At 36.8% G+C, this 18,144-nt stretch overlaps 1 protein-coding gene across 1 annotated transcript in view; it reads right to left on the bottom strand.

Moving 5' to 3' along the window:
* The window catches only part of WDR72 (WD repeat domain 72), a 108,074-nt gene extending 95,206 nt beyond the window's left edge, over positions 1-12,868 (bottom strand). Inside the window, exons 1-8 of the mRNA XM_068410749.1 lie at positions 12,716-12,868; positions 11,532-11,638; positions 8,332-8,410; positions 5,173-5,347; positions 4,541-4,617; positions 2,585-2,704; positions 486-631; positions 32-128 (exon numbers count right to left, since the gene is read on the bottom strand). Of these exons, the coding sequence (XP_068266850.1) occupies positions 32-128; positions 486-631; positions 2,585-2,704; positions 4,541-4,617; positions 5,173-5,347; positions 8,332-8,410; positions 11,532-11,638; positions 12,716-12,868 (954 nt within the window). The remainder of the gene's footprint in view (positions 1-31; positions 129-485; positions 632-2,584; positions 2,705-4,540; positions 4,618-5,172; positions 5,348-8,331; positions 8,411-11,531; positions 11,639-12,715) is intronic.
* Positions 12,869-18,144: the final 5,276 nt, after the last annotated feature.

Here is an 18,144-nt window from a genome sequence, read left to right as displayed (position 1 = left end):
TGAAGCTCACTGTAAACCTTTATGAATTTACCTTATTTTCCTTCACATCAGTAAAGCAGAGTAAATGAGGATAAACAGTTTCTTTCAGCACCTTCCCATCAGCAGGATATACGCTTTTAGAAAGCCCACTGCATAATTCCAAAAAAAAAATTAAAAGCTTTAGAAAGTCATATTTTTTAGAAAGCAGAACAGTAACATCCAAGATTCACAAGTTCAATTAAAAGTTACCGAATAAGTAATTACAAGCGACTTTTTGAAATCACAGCACCAGCTGCCCAAGTTCTACATGGCTAATCTTATTTCTGTGTCCCCCGCTGTGTCAAACAAAGACTGAGGGCTGTCAAACTCAGGCTAAATCTTTGAGTGCCAAAGTGGTTTTGTTCTGGTTTTTGATCATTTGCAACATGCAGAGATTTTCCACAATAACCCTCCCAAAGTTCATCTTGTACCTGAACTTTTTGTGTGAATTTCCCATCTGCACGCACCTGTTTAGCAGCTGGTAGATGTAGCTGTGGCCATCTTCTGTCCAGATGATAAGTCTGTAAGCTGCCAGTACTTCTCCACCAGCAAAGCACTGATCACTTTTACAGAACTCAGTACAAAGCAAGGAGAAATCACAATAATCATAGACCTAAGCTCAGGAAAACAATAAAATATAAACAAACAGTATTGGCACATTAATTTTCATCCAAGCTGGTTTCGGGCAATGGATCAAAAAGTAGAACATTAGCTTGACTCTTTGTAGTTTGACTCCCTCTTTTAAAGCCAAAGCAATTTTCATACTATCAAACTATTGCAAAGTCAGAATCAAACCATATTTCAAAGATAAAGGAACTGACAATAACAAAAAGCAGCATTAGAATTAGAGCTTTCTGTGACGCTAGGGGATTTTGGATGGGATTTACTTTGTTTTGCCTTGCATTCATTATTAATATTTACTGGACTATTAATTTCTTATAAAGAGGTAGGTGATGAATTTAGCACATAAATATGACATTGAAGACTTTGATAGAAACTATAAATGCTTCTGTCTGTATTCTTTAAAAGATGATCTGCTGGCATAATCACAGCACATATCTTAAAGAAGATTTTTTCTTTTCTTCTTTGGAGAGCAATAGAGATTTTTCTTTTTTGCAAATTCATTGAAAGCAAATAACATATAATCGCCTTTACTTGCAAGAATTCTTCTCTCTTCCATTTCTAGAGCTGGTAAAAAATTATGTAACTTGTTTGCTTCCTCTGACCTTCCCATGTTAAGTTGAAACAGGATATGACTAGGCCAACCTAGGATATTGTCTGCTGGTTCATGTTCCTTGTGGCCTCATGGAGAGAATATTCATAGCTACATTTTAATAATTTATTCCAGCAGTGTGAGGAAATAGATTTCAGAATGAGAATTTCTACAAATTATTCGTAGCTACTTTTCTATTCATTAGCTAATTGCTAGCTAATTTGCTCTATATTTTCATTATTATAGAAGTGGGTTAAGGAGCCACTCTAAATACACATGTAAATCTCTCCTATGCTACATGTTACATACCTTTTTAATTGAGAAGTAAGATCGTCATCATGTTTTATTTTAAAGCTATATATTAATTGAAACATAAAAGTTGAAAATCCAACATGACTTACGTATCCTTTAAGCAGTAAAATGGAAGTATTCAAATGCATAATGGAGATATTAAAAGAAACATGTATCTCCTGTGTAGCATGCATTGTTTTTTATTAATTTCTATGATGTTTTTTCACATTTTTTTCCATGAAAACCCTATCCATTCTATACATGGAATTTATTTATAAATGCTTTTGTACAGACTTTTTTTAAACAGCCCAAGAGAAATCTCAAGGATAACCCACAACTGTATTATTCAAAGTTGACTCAGGTGTATGTGAAATTTCTGCCCCCTGCTGCCCCCCGCCCCAGCACTGGTGTTTGGATCAGGTACATATGTTGCATTAATAGCTCAGGATTATTTTAAGAGGAATGTCATAACAATAGGAAAAAGAAATACAGAATTCTTACAATAAAATTCAGTTTAACTACAATTTAAAATAAACTAATAACAGTTCCCATAACTACACAATACATTTTCTTACAGCTACAAGAAAAAGTGATATAGTCTGGGGTCTTTAGTTTTGCTGGCTTCTATCAGTGGAACCCAGGCTATTGGCCCTGATGGAACAAAGGGCCCTGGTTACCGAGGACTTGCCAACTGTGGTTACTTCTGTCATACTTGAACAGTTTTTGTGCATCTTTGTTTCCTTTTGAACCGCACTGTGGAGGGGACTATAATGCACCCAGTGCGCTAAAACTGACTAATACTTAAAGTAATCCCCTTTCTACCCAGCCAATGTCATGTTAAACTTTTAAAACAGAAATTCATTAATAAAAAATAAACACTTCATCCCAGTCAGGCAGTTAAGATAAGCAGAGCAGGGATACAGTGCACTATTAGATCTGACAATTAGTAAGCACTTTTTCTTTAACCTGAAGAGAAAAACAAGTATCTGCATGTAAAAGTCACATTAGCTTTTCAAAATTATTAACAAGATTAAAAAGAAAGTATAACGCTCAATAATGTACCTGCCAGCATGTGGAGTACACAACTAGAAGGAGCCTTTCTGTGTAAGTACAAAACCGTACTGCCTGACAGTTTACACAGTCCAGAGACTTTGATTCCTTCTCGCACACACTTTGTCTCTCCTTTACAGCACAGAGGGGGGAAAAAAAAAGCCATAAGATTTATTCTAGATACCTGAGCTTTTACTTTTAGGATAGAAACAAATAACAAAATAATTTTGTTAACATACACTTTCAAAATGCAAAGGAACATATAATTCTTAATTAAAAGTGAGATAGGAAGAGAGCAGGGTTCACAAGCACCATGTAAACAGAAGATGTTCAGCATGGTTCAGACCTTGATCTCACTTAAAGAAGTAATAAGGAATATGTAGAAGTACTAAAGGCAGGTCACAGATAGCATCTGCTGTAATATCTGCTAAGTATTCTTCAGTCAAAAAAGTAGCTACAACAACCTATTAACTGATAGTATCAGATTCAGAATGGCTGATGAATATTCTGCTTTCCCACTCATCCTTGTTGCAAACAGAACAGTCTGAGATGTATGGTGTTGTCATATGCCTTGTTTGAACTTACCACCTCTAAAAAGTAGTTGGAAAAGTAATTTTCTTAGCTTTGTATTGCTGAATGTTTAAAATAAATATGTATTTTCACCCTTTTCATGTGAATATCAGACTTATCAAGGCCATCATGCTCAAAATTATTATATTGGAATTATTTTTATTAATTACTGATTAAATCACTGATAACTGATATTTTCTGTTTTGAAAGATACCACCAGTATCAAAATCTCTCAAAGAAGGGGTATGCTGATCATGGAATCATGGCTACCAAACTGCAAACTGTTCTCTCACTACACCTTGCAGCTCCAATTAATTCCAAGTAAATCCAACAACATTTATTAAAATACTGCTCTTCAACATATGAAGTAGTTGGATTGTTATTAACTCTGCACTCCTCCCTTCACAAAAGAATGCCTTAGGCAGTAATAGGATGGCACCATACCGTATATATGCTTCTCTGATGTCTGTAATCAGTTGTTACAGTCCCCAGAATTTCTACAACACAACAGTATTTTTTGCCCTAGGAATGTTGAAAAGACCCCTGCACAACATTGCAGATAAACCAAAAACATCAGTACGGTATCAGACTTTACAGACTCTCCTGAGGGGCCAGATTCTACCCATTAACAAGCAGTGCTGTGGCATGCTCTGCAGTTTGTCAAGCAAGGCAGTAACGTATTATGGATGTTCAGAGAAGACTGTTGACATTTTGCCATTTCTGTTGATGATTCGTAGTACTTAGCTGTAGTACCGAAGTCCCTTTGTGAATCCAGCTCTCAGTTTAATTCAAACACAAAACATTGTACTCCAATTCTAACACTTGTGCACATCAAGTGACAGCTGCTGAGAATATTAACACAGAAAAGTTGCACAGAACGGGAGAGTTTGAAGATGGAGAAATAGGGCACTTGACACAGCAAGAGTCTTTTCCAAGTGAAGACAGCATTGTGGGAGGCAAATGACTGACAGAGGAAAACCAAGTCTAAAGGACCATTTTGAAGAAAGTAGTAAGGGTGAAGTGGGAGTACAAAGGCCATTTTTGAAGAGCTTTGAGTTTAAAAGAAGGAGTGAAGAGGTTCAAAGGATGGAATGACATTACCAGGACAGAAGGAAAGCGTTACAACTTCCACATCACGGAACATGGAAAGACACGAAGTCTCGGCAAAAGCCATTGCAGTTGTCAAGGCAAGAGCTGTCCAATGGCCCAGCTAATTTTAAATAGCAATATGGGGGTGTGTTTTCAGAATTTTGTGACAAAATTAATTATTTCTGGTTTAATACATATCCAGAAGATTTTAATTTATTCATATTCTGCTTCAATGTATCCTTTACTTGAGAATATTACTACATTCATGTTATTGTTCAAATCGCTGTTTCACACCTCATACAAACTGACCTGTATGCTATTCAAAGACGAAGATAGGTCCCACACTTTAAGAACTCCAGTTACAGACACTGCAACCAATGAGTCTTCTGTGAAAAGTTAAGAGCAAGATAGTCAACTTGGTTTCAAGTTCAAACAGTGCCTAACACCAAAAGAGAACCTTGGTATAGACACTGGTGTTCTATACAGCACTAAAACAAGGATTCTGCAGGACACTAAATGAAATACTAATTTTACACAAAAATAACTAATTGGTATACAGAAATACAAAACATACAAGCAAACAGTGAATATTTATTTTGTCCAATCAGATACATTTCAATAAAAGGCACAGAATAGCGGTTTTGTGCCCTTAATTTCCCTGGTATTACAAAGTTAATTTGTACTTATATCCAAGAAATTAGGTGCTTACAACCAGTGTAGAGGCTGCTTGTTTTTCCCTTTAAGAAGCTTATTAAATGAAACATGACCAGCACTAGGAGTATTAAACACACCTTCTTAGGTGTTGTCAATGAAATGTTAACATCTTGTATGTAACAGCTCTGTAAAACATCAGATATTAAATCTAGTAGGATTGTACTATCTATACAGAAATATTTTATCATGATTTAATTGGCCTACATAAATACATCTACAATGTATACCTTGAATTCTTGCAGAGTGCACAATACACATACAATTTATCCAATCAGAAGACTGAGATGATGATAAAGTGTGAAGAACACCCAAAGTCTTGGCATCAATAATAAGAACATCTTGATATTCTCCACAACAAAGAAGCCAGCCTTCACCTGTCATTCGGAACGAGCAATGGTAATACTGTACAAGTGGAAAGAAGAGAGTTAGCATACAGAGCTCCACAAATGTGCAGGCATATTTTTCACATTAAGCATGTCATATTTGGAATTATAATCAACACTTGTAGCATTACTAAAAATCTACTGCATATGTGAGACCATACACAATTTTGCTTGCAGCACAAGCTTTTCACATACCTTTATAACAATTTCATATAGGCATACAGCTGCATAAGAGGTGCTTTGTATTGAAAGCAGTATCTTCCCTGCCTAAATATTAGGACTTTTGGAAGCAATCAAGGTGTTAATTTTCATTATAAATTGCTAAACAGTTTGGAACTTGTTTCTCTGAGAGGCCTCATCTCTTTCCAAACATTTGATAAAGCTCCAGTTATCAAACGGTACATAAAGTTGGAAAAAGCAGGTGAAGATGCAGAAGATTCATCAGGAATTTTCCATTATTTTCCAGGAAGAATTTCTACTCCATAAGATATATTCCTCATTGTGACATTAAATGCCCTAGTGTTCAGAAAATTCATTCTTTCTCAACAATCACAAAGAAAAGAAAAAAAGAGACCTAGCAAAGTACTAAGGAACAGAGAGGACAGGGGTGCTGAGTGACTATGAAGATTTTTTTTTTGATAGGTGTTTTATATGTACAATACCATTTACATTTTGTGTAATATCTGTCTGTAATTGTAAACATAATTGTTATAAATGCATAAGCAGCCACCTCAAATAGAACTTACAAGTAAATAGTATCCTTAAAGTAAAGGGAACAATCATATAGAGGAAAATATCAGATACACCCACAAAATTGTGCCTCATTTACTACAAGTTCTCTGTACATTCAGTTTTGCTTAGATAATAATCCTTGGTCTATCAGTTAACTAATTGAAGCCTGAAAACAAAAGCAGCATAAATAACTGGGAATATGACAAATACTACCAAAGATAATATGAATGATCAGAGGCAGAAACGCTTAGCAGTATGAACCATTTGTAATTACCATCACTCTTAAATTAGGCTTGAACTGGAAGACTTGTATAGTCAGTCAGTCCTCCGAGAAAATCCCACACTGATTAAGATCCATAAATGGTTAAGAATTTACCCTCGTGTTAAACTTCGTTTCAAATGGCAAATATTCAGTTTGCACTGCCTGACATCTGCCATTTATAGCTGAAGTGCCTCCACTGAACAAAAGGAACCTACTAGACCAGATAGATTAGTACTTTAATTAAAACTTACTAAAACATTAACTAAAAATAAAGCAATAATTTTAAATACTGATGCTATCAAAATCAGTGTGCATTAAACCTCCCAGACAGTAACATTCTGTAGGAAATTACACTCCCTCAGGTACTATTATGCCACAAGCAATCATTCCCCATGGAACACCACCACCACCTACAACAAAACAAAAAAAACCACCACAACAAAAAGACTTCAACCCCAAAAAAAACCCTCACCAAAAAAAAAAAATCAATTTTTTATAAATATCCGAAGGTTGCATTTTAAGAATAGTTTCACCTCCTAGCGACATCTATTCTTTTTCCTAAGAAAGTCTTCCTGTTAGATGTTCCTATTTTCCTTTAGCCATCTTGCCCAAGTTATAGAACAAAAATCATCATCTAGCCAAAATTAGACTTAGCTCACTTCTAATAGAGGAGAAGTAACAATTTTCTAAGAGTATTTGCTTCTCCTGCTTGAAGGATATGAAAGAAGATCCTGCCTCTGATCTCCACAAAAAACTCCGCAATGCAGATCTGGCCTGCTTCTCTGCAGAACTCCTCCATAACTTTATTAAAATCTAATCAAGCAATAACACAAAGCAGATCATACTGCACCTCTGTTACATTATAACTGAGGCATTGTATTGTGTGTGTACATACATACATAAAAAGAATATATGGTTTAATCATATACACAAATAAAAATTATAGAATAATCACTTCTTAACAATCTATGCTTTTTTATATATACACACACACATATATGTAAAATCATACATTATTAAGAAGTTATTCTTCTATATTTTTTATTTGGTAATTTACCCAAGCTTTTCTCTCCCCTTCATTAACAATTGTGTTTGAATTCATCATGTCAACCAAAACAGTGTCGTGAAGAACAGTGTTTCTTCTGAAAGCTTCAAAACATTTGGATTCTGAATTTGGCCATAGTTTGAATCACATGAGGTCTCATACTTCCATCATTTGGAGGCTTAGTTCCACCCTAGACTTCCTCAATGAAGAAAACCAGCATTTTAACTAACCTAGGAGCCCTGAGCTGCTCTTCTACTAATTTATCAAGAAATAAGCCATCTCTCCAAATCAAATTCATACTTGCTGGATTCCTCAATTGTTTACACACATGTAATTCAAACACACCCTCACACTCCAACATCTAGATACTTAGTGTACCCAGATAGAGTTCAAAGCAGACACTTTAAATTATCTGAAGTAGTATTTAAAGCAATTTTGCCTCTGAAAATAAGTGATCTGTCCCGAGCTCTGTGATGAATGAAAGTATGTTTTTGGAAGTGGGGCAGAACAGTCTTTTGGAGGTCAGCAGTTTGGCATCAAAACCTTTCAAATGTTTACAAATAAGAACTTCAGAGTCTCACAATGTTTGGCTGGATTGCTTGTACTTCTAAAATGTGTCACCAAAAAGGCAACATTAAACTTGAAGTTTCCATGCCATGTTAACCCAGGACAAGAGTAAAGATTAAGACAGCTATTGATACTGCATTCCAAACATCTGTGGCTTAAAAATAATCAGTTTGATTTAAGGAGTTCAGAGGAACATAAAAGTCTTAGTTCTTTTCTGAGAAGGAAGTCAAAAAAGAAAAAACAACATATAAAAATACTTATATTGCAACAGGTTTTTTTCCTCCTATTATGTTATGAGCTATAAGTTTAAAAACATATGCTTCTGAAAAATATGTTAATAAAACAAAACTCCTCTTGTAACGAACAGAGATATTCCATGAAAAGTTGCTATACTTACACAGATTGCTGTATGCCTATAAGGAAGCTTTGCGTTCTCAATGCACTGTCCACTAGTGACGTTCCAAACACACATCTCCCTGCCAAAGATAACTTCATATTATTCTCTGTCATTTCCACTCAATTGGCTGGAATAATTTTGTGCCACCAAGTTTTTCCTTAGGGCTGTACTTAAGTGCAGTCTGGTCGTTTATGTGGCTTTTTGTTACAGATTAGCGGGTAAGAAAATGTTGTGGTCATTAGCAGGGGATGACATACAGTATCTGTTTCTTTTTGTTTTGGTAATTACACCCTGCTGCCTTGCAGCAAACTTGACTTTAAGGCCAACTCTGGTCTACAACAAATTGTAGGTATACTGCCATTACAGCTCGTCAACGTGTCACTGTAACTATCTGTCGTTGGAACTACATCCTCCTGAAAACGATTCATTTCACTGAGCTTAAACCACACGTTTTGAAAAACATAAATGCATCTTCTGCCACATCAGGCTTCAGTTCTTGATAGGAACCGCAACTTCTGTTAAGAAGAAACAGTGCCACCATGAGGCTATTCCTGAAATCTGTCACTGATACACCACTTGCCTCTCGACGACCTAAATGTCCGTGTCACATTCTAGCTACACTTAATTACAGTTAAGGTTAATGTTTGAGAAAAACGCATTAGCCAGTCTTCTTCATCTAGACATTAGTCAACATGCTATGGGACTAGAGCACAACAGAAACACAAGCAAATTAAATGTTGTAAATGAGGTTATATGAGGCATGCTGTCATAGCTCAGCAATTGAATGTTAAACTTTGATGGTTTTAATATTTTATTTAAATAGTATTATTTCCACAGTTGAAATAATCATTTTATGATTGCTGAAATGACACTGTAAGACATTTTCTATATGAGGACTTACAGAACACATTAGGAAAAAATGTTTTATTAAAATGTAAGTCACTAAGTATTTCTGATATAATCTACACACTTTCACATCTTACAATAATCTAAAAATATTACTTAATTTATATTTTTCAGCTGAGCAACAGCAGTGAAATATATACATTTGTAGTGTAGCATCAGAGTTGGTAGACCAAAAGTCATAACTTAACCAGAATGCTTATGCTGTGCTTGTTACACATTTCAAGGCAGTGAATCTCTCCTTGTTTATATCAGAATGACAATCACAGTAACATAGCTGAAGCAGTAAAGTTGATACATACACGCAAACATGCAAAAATGAGACCAGAATATAACTTCAGCTTCTGCACGTTGCACTTAATTTACTTTGTGTACTAACAAGGAGCAAGTGATACCACATGTTGATAAACCTGTCCTACAGCATATGCTATATGCACACACAGGACATCCCTGAGAACTTCTGTATCGTTATGGATTAATTTACAGATTTTCATACAAAAAGTACAAAAATACTGTTCAATACTCATCCTTCTGGGATAAGTCAGTTATACAAACACTTAAGAGATTCTGAAGTGGGATGGGGGTAGCGTATCATCTTCCGTACAATTTTCTCCACCCTCAATACAAGGAGATGGAAGTTTGAAAACAGCAGAAGTGAATGATTCACAAGCCAGAAAATGCAGTTTGACAAACCCTGCATCTCCTGAAGATGAGGCTTCCTATTTGCAATTATCTCAACTTCGTGTTGCAGTCTTCTAGGGATCAGTGATGGATGCTTTGCCCTTATGTAACACGGATGAGAAGTCAGCAATAATTTGGTCAAAGTGAACATTTTAAGGGGCCAGAAGACTATTCAGTCCTACCTATACACATTGAAGCAAGCCCAATGACCCTTTCAGAGGCAGAACCTTCAGGATGTGAACATCTCTCTGTATGGTATACCTATAGCAAAAACCTCACTTGTTTCTTAATGCTTTTCACCCCAGCTCTTTGGAACTACAGTATCTTTTCTCCCAGTATGATCTGGAAACAGTACTGTACTAACAGAACTTCAGAATTAAGATGAAAAACAGTTTCACCTCTGAACCCTTGAGCAGAATTGTAAGAGGCCAATAAAAAACTAGCTCTGTAGACTTCTCATCCTCCTTTCCTCACATAACAACCAGAACTGTTTACCACTATCTGTCCAGTGGGGCAGTCTAACCTTTGAAGATTAAGAAGCCTGAACCAGTTTGTTCAAGTTATCCCTTTCTTGTATACTCATGATTGAGCAAGAGTCAGAGATCCTAGCAGCTGGAAAGGATAAACAAGCTCCTCAGCAATAAAGTAGTAGCCTTAAGGTGCTGGAAGGTATAGCTTGAAGAAGGGCAGTTGACGGTAACTCTTCAGGGGAAGAGGTATTAACAGAGTTGTCCTGTTAGTTGGAAAAGATGAACCCCAAATGAGAGGTAAACATCATTAAGCAGCAAGACAAAATTGTTTAAGGAAAGCCCTTGAGGAAGTAAGAAGCCAGCCCTAACGACTTTCAACAGCTGAAATCCTGAACTGATGGCTTCAGACCCCAGCTGAAAAGATTATCAAATATTCAGAGAGAAAAAAAAATTCTTGAAAGCTACTCTAGAACTACAGAAATTAGTTTGACTCAAGTGATGGGCCAAGTCACAACAAACACATAGGAGAATCATAGAATGGTTTGGAACTAGATAATCTTTAAGGTCCCATCCAACCCAAACCATTCTATGATTCTAGGAGAAAGCTGCAAGACCAGGAGCCTCTAAAAGGATCTACTCCGAAACTGCAAGTCAGATTTAAACAAAGACAAGGAGTATATATGTCTTTTATTCAAGGGCAGTCTTTTCTGTGCTTCCATACGTACTCACCGAGTAAGCATAACCTGGATCAGAGTACCTTAGCCTCTTGTATTGATTCAATTCTCACGACTGAGCTCAGGAAGGAACAGAAGAAAGCGCCATGATATTAAAATGCTTCTGAACCTGCTGATTCCCTTCAATAGCACATTACTTTCCCTTTGAATGGCACCTAGTTGACCCCCTGAACAATGCATTCTCCTGACTACTACCTGGATATCTGAATCTGCTGATCCCTCCTGCTGTCCAAGAGATGAGCTCTTAGACTACTGTATATAAGCAATATAGTCATTACCCTAAGTAGCTGCTATCCTTTTCATATCATGGAAGAAGTGGATTAAAAACCTTCTGCCAAATACAGAACCTGACCTACACCTGCCATACATTTCATGATTTAAGAAATGAATAATTGAATATTCAGTTACCTACCCATTTTCAGTAGCACTTACTACATATGGCTGTTTCTCAAATTCTCTTGCTTTTGCCAAACAAGTTACAGAAGCAGTATGGCCAAAAAGAATTTCTTTAGATGAAATCTAGGAGAATAATACAATGGTTTAACTTAAACACAGTATTTTCTTTATAAACTAAGGCAATCTAAAAGCCAGAAAATACTACTTGTAGATGTTGTTATTAATTAGTAATTGTCAATCTGCTTTATATTCTTATGTTCTTCAGTCATGTTTCTGGAATGTACAAAGATGTGAATGGATTATGCGAACTGCGTAAAGTACAGTCTTTGTATTCACTGTAGTCTAAAAATTGCACCTTCTGAAGAATTTATGGAGCATCTAATGTTATAAAACAGGCAACGTGTTGGCCTTCACCCTAGAGCATGCAGCAAGTGGTAGGGTGAAGTAGGGAACTGATATAGCAAAGCTCTTTAGTATGTGTTTTATACATATTTATGAATCCCTTCGATTAGCTTCACTGCATGCAAAGATCTTAATGGAAAAAGGTAGCCCCATAAAAGTGCAAACCAAAGTTTCAGGCTATATTCGAGCACAAATGGGGCAGCCAAATCCAAAAAGAACAGAACCATAGTTCTAGGAACACAGAATAAAATATTGGAACTGCTTTGACTCTGTTCGATTTCTCAGGAAAATGAATATGAAATAGTCAAAGCAATAGCAATAATATGCCAGGAGGTTTGCATCTTAATTATAACAAAAATATATATTTAATCTTACTTCCATCTTTCTACAAATTTTTCCACTGTTAACCTAGCAGAGAGCTCTTGTTTTATAAATAAACATTTTTTCCTTACATGACAGGCCATGCTCAGCAATTGATTTAAAAAAAAAAACCTCTTCAAGACAGGAATCTTGATAATTGTGTATGTTTACTTGCTGTCATTACTCACAGCACACAATCTCGAATTATAATCCACAGATCACGATAATCTATGAAAAATTTTCCAAAAATCTGCAAATAACTGGTTGCTCATATAGGCATTTCAACACTTTCTACTTAATTAGTTTCCTATAACAAATATCATGCTATCTTTAAAACTTAATCTAAGTAAATATAAATCTGGATAATCCCGTTGTTAATAATAAAAGATAAAACTCCAGTCTGTCTATTTTGCAGACTGTAGCACAGTGGACACAAACCTTTAATTCTGATGAAAGATCCCAGAGACATATTTGTCCTTCTTGACTTCCTGTTACTATGGTCTGCTGGTCATCTGTAATCATAATAGCAGTGATGCTGTGAGAGGGAGCTACTTTCCCCCATACTGCCACAGCCTGTACCAACACTTTCATAGTCAGCACCTGAAAACAGAAACAAGCCGTGATGATTCCAAGTAACACGAAATGCAAGAAAATATTTTTAAAAAGGCAATTTAATCAACATCTGAAAATAGAGCTACAAAATACTGCTGAAAAAAAAAGTTGATGAGGCACTGAAACATTTTCTAGCTGTTGCCAACATCACACTAACACTTTCATTAAGATAGCTATCCACTAATAACTTAAATATGCAGCAGGACTATTTTAAATCTAGGCAGTATCACACAGGACCACAGTTACCAGGGACCAGTACTATCACAATACTGAAATATCAGCACCAGGAGTCATATGCTGCTCCACACAACCTGGATTAGCTCTGATGGGCCCATGTCACTGTCATCTTCCTAATTTTGGTTGGTGGAGTATACCATGCCTCCCCTATTCCCTTCAACCAGCAGTGCTGCTCATTCTCAGCAGCTAACTGCTGGAGCACAGAGATGGCACGGGAGCAGGGTGTCAATAAAGACCGTGTAGTTCCTAGGAAGTTAAGGCAAGAGAAAGAGATAATAGGGCTGGAAGGAAAGACCAGGTGGTGGGTCAGGGATGAAGAGAAAAATTAGGCCCTGGACAGCAAAGCACTATACCCTCAACAATTCAGTGGCATCTCCTAGAGAAAAAGAAAGGGGGAGGCATAGTTGCAAGCTGGGAAACATGGAGAACAGACAGACTCTTTCTGCTGCTCAACTCATGAGTCTCTTGTCCAAAAAATTTATCATATAATAGATTTTAGTCACTACTGTGAAAAATTGATTTAATGGAATTGTCCAAAATGACTACTGGTCATTAGTTAATTCAATATAGATTCTTATGAACTGCATTTCCAGGAACTATTTCAGTGTCTGTTCAAACACCAGTGCTTACAAAAGATCCTAAAATCCTCCTTATTAAAAAAGTTCTACTTTCTTTTCAAATTTGATGCCTGTTCTTTTCAAAACCACCTCTGCTAGATAGCTGGATTCCGTACTTGTTTTGCTTCAAACAAAAGCTCTGAGAGAACTGCTTTCTCAGTCACCTCACAAGCCTTCTGTCACATCATTTGCTATTCAAATTCCCACGTCCATAAGTGTCTAACATATTTCTAGAGTATTCCCAACAATACCTTCAAAATGAAAAAACAGCAAGTATCTGACTATAGGTAATTTGGCACTTAAATAGTCAACTCACCTAAAAAAAAAAAATCACATATGTCCTGTTGTTAAGAATTTTCGGGGGATCTAGTAACACAAGCAACAAGTATGTCTCTTTTGGGTCAATTCATGTGAAAGGGTTGATTGTTAAAAACAGATGCAGATGAGCAACACCTTTAGCATCAGTGTCTTTACATGGAAGAGCCCTACACTAAGCTGCCAGACTCTACCTTAGCCCAAATGCAAACAATTCCCATATACACAAGCCAGCTGTATCAAAATTCCCAAACTACTAACTTGAGTATACAACAGCCTCCAGGTTTCCTTCCCTTTATCCTATGATGGCTCTTCTCTCCATTTTTCCAGAAAGCCTGTACAGACGCTTCTGAAGCATCTCTTTACTTCCCTTCCAGCTTAGTAGAGAAAATGCCAGAAGATTGTTGCCACCTGCTTCTAACTGTTGTCAGGGATGGAGAAGGGTATGAAGTTGACTTGTGCCTATGAAATGACTCCTCTGAAAACTGAAACTCTCAAACTTGACTAAGGGCTGTTTTGACTACCACCAGCATGCAGGTGATGGGCAGACAGCTGGCAGATATTGAGCAACATCAAAAACATTAGTATATATCAACATGTTATTCCCAAGCATGAGTGAAAAAAAGAAGAAAGAGATTTTAAGCTCTTCAGATCCACCATTGTCTAGGGTCACTTAAATAAACAAATATCTTAATTATTCTTTTCAAAATATTGTATGTCACCTACTTTTTATCCAAACAGCAATAGCACCATTGAAGAGATACTTCAGAGAAGCTGTTTTGCAGCCACTAAGCAAAATTCACCTTTCGTAGAAGGTGTGCTCCTATTTGTCCTGGAGTAAGGTGAGACAACAGAGCCCCTAGCACATCCTTAGCAAAGATATTTTAAATTAAACAGGTGCCGGTAACAAGGTGCGAGAACAGTGCAGTTGGTAGAGGTCAGCCAAAAGACATGACAGTAAAGCCAAAATCTTGTGAGAAGAGACAGGAACTGGCTAGAACAAAATGCATGGCAGCAGAAAGAGACAGCCAAAGAAAGTAATAGAGGAATGATGCAAAGTGACAGGAACAGCACAGAATCACAGAATGGTTAAGGGTTGGAAGAGACCTCTGGAGATCATCTAGTCCAACCCCCTGCCAAAGCAGGTTCACCTAGAGCATGTTGCACAGGGCCACATCCAGGCGGATTTTGAATACCTCCAGAGAAGGAGACTCCACAACCTCTCTGGGCAGCCTGTTCCAGTGCTCTGTCACCCTCAAAGTAAAGCAGTTCCTCCTCATATTCAGATGGAACTTCCCATGTTTCAGCTTGTGCCCATTGCCCCTTGTCCTGTCACTGGGCACCACTGGGAAGAGTCTGGCCCCTCCTCTTGACACCCACACCTAAGGTATTTGTAAGTGTTGTGGTAATTCAGAAAAGACCACAGGTCAGAAACAGAACACAGAAACAGCCTTTTAAGCTATGTTTAAAGAAACAGTACTACAAACCATCACTAAATCCAGCACAGTAGCAGCTGAAAGCAGGGACACAGACAAGAGGTATCTTCATTACTACTAATAAAAGCCTTAAGTGACACAGAACTATATGAACAGCCTTGTTTCCTGACAAGAACATGAGATGAAGGGCTCAGCTACTGCGAAAAAGGGCCGAGAAGACTGGTATGGCAGACTGTCTAGGTCCTGCCATACAACCTCAGCCAGAACATCAGAGGAAGAGGAAACTAAGAGAAAATTAATTGAGGCCAAGAGTTTATTAGGCTAAATCACATTTAGTTTCATTTTAAAGATCTTTGTGGGCATATCAGAAAATACTGAGAGATTTTATGGATCTCAGCTTTAGAATTTGACTTTTCTAAAACTTATTTTTTAAATCTCTAGTCATATGAAATATCATGCTTAGAGGTGAACACTGAAGTCCTTCTCTCTTCCAGTTTATGCCCTGAAATGAAAGTTGTTCTAGCCAAACTCTAGTGATATGTTTTTAGGTATCAGCTAAGCAAAGAAAATTCACCATTTTCATAGGGCTTATAAAACGGTGTCTGCCAAGTTAACACTTTAATAAGCCAAACCTTCAGTCTTTAAAATGCTTTTTCTTGCATATCATGTAGTCATTTATACTTGTGCCGTGGGAGTGTTCAATTAGTGTAAAACACCATAAGGCACGTGCAGGTTTGTAGTGCATTGACTATGAAGTCATAAATTACATTTTCTTGTAAAAGAAGCATAGAATCAAGATCAATATTCTTAGCAGAAGACCTACTGCTGAGCAAGTGATAAGTAACAGAGAACTCAAAGACGACCAACAGAAGTTAAAAACTAAACAAACTGATAGAATTTGCTAATGTACAGATGATCTATTTGCACACATTTGTTTTAGATCTCCATGAGTGTTATGAAATAATAAACAGCTACTACTATGGACAAAACATTGCTTATATAAGAGAATTAATTTAGACTGAAATGTTATAAGAACATTTTGTACTTTTTCCTTTATATTGCGACTGAAGCATAAGAGAAATGGAAAAGAGAAGGTATATGACCTTCCATGTTAATATAACAGTGTAACTTTTTTCTCTTGTTGCTTGGTTAACTTTTCTTTTGGATTAAGATATTTTGATGTACAAGGTAAGTATTTTGCATGAAAGCTTTGCTTCTAAGAATACCATGACTTCCCTAGAAATACTGCATACTCACATGCACGCATCCACATTTTGTCTGACAATATTTAGCTTTATCAAAGCTATTTAGTGATGCTGATGGCACCTAGAGCAAACTTTTAAAATAAAATCAACAGATATTTATCAGACTGTTCCTTTAAAAAAAAAGGTAAAAACTGTTTCCACAAAGTCAAATATTGCCTGAGGCATATCTGAGCTGCATGTAGCTTATCAGCACATGTCAAATTCCTCTAGCTCTGTCCACTCAAGCATGTCTAATTTGCAGTATTAACCTGTAATTCAACTTTAAATCAAATTCCTCAGTCCTACTCCCCATTTCTTCCTGCTTACAACCTAATAAACTTGTTTGCCCTGCCCTTACAATCACACTGCCAAAAAGAACTCCCTCATGACTGAAAAAAAAAAAACCACAACCCTGTTCTTAGTTAAAACCATTCCATTTCATCCCACCACCAACTTGTCACATCTCTACCACCCTGCCTCTAGTTCTATGAACACTTTTCACACTGAAACCACACCACAAATGTCTGTTAACTTGGAAAATTATCCCAATTTGCACAGCTTCAAGGACTTTGGCTGTACTACTTTAACAACTTTGCACAGTGTTAAAGTTTCATTTGGAAAGCTGAGTACACCACCTTTTAATTACAGAAGCAGTGAGGTATCTAAAAGTCTAGTCAAAAGCTCTTAGAGGACAGAGAGCAGGAGGTCTGACCTTGAATGCTTTTCTAAGCACATATTAATGCAAGGGCTTTTCCTCATCACTCAGCATTTTTTGACTGGGACTGGTCACGAACGGAGTAGAATGAAAACAGTCATATTATACCATAAACAAACAGTGCCATCATAACAACATATTTTTTCCCCATAGAGCCCTAATTCCAATATAGTAAGCATATCTTGACTCTGCCTCCTCTACCGACCGTAAAAAAAAAAAAATATTTGTTAGCTTCTCTATTAGGTTCATCTCAGACCTTCCGATCACTGCCACATAATTACTGCTTAACCTCAGGCACACATCCCTGTGGTACATTTTCTCAAGATAAAAACTATAATCCTAAGGCAGGTGATTTGGGAACCACCTGGGTTCCCAAAAAATCTGGGTTCTGTTTTGCCCCCGCTGAACCCTGCAGCTCACATTCCCTACCAGTCCTTGCATTTACATGCAGAGTTTGCTCAAAAGCATAAAGGAAGCTTTCCCGTATGAAACATCCTGAAAATACGAAACTATTAACTACAGTTATAAGAATCACATTTCTTGATAAAGAAAATACATACCCTGATTTTTAAATGAATTCAGAATTCACCACTTCTCACGTACACCAAGGTCCTTAAAACTAGAAACTGAACTTCCCAGAGACCTAATCGCAAACAGTTCACATCATAAAACACTGGTTGTGACAGAAACC

The sequence above is a fragment of the Nyctibius grandis genome, chromosome 11 (assembly GCF_013368605.1).
Source record: "Nyctibius grandis isolate bNycGra1 chromosome 11, bNycGra1.pri, whole genome shotgun sequence".
NCBI lineage: Eukaryota > Metazoa > Chordata > Aves > Nyctibiiformes > Nyctibiidae > Nyctibius > Nyctibius grandis.
Note: the sequence above shows the minus strand (reverse complement) of the source record. Positions and strands in the feature narration are given on the sequence as shown.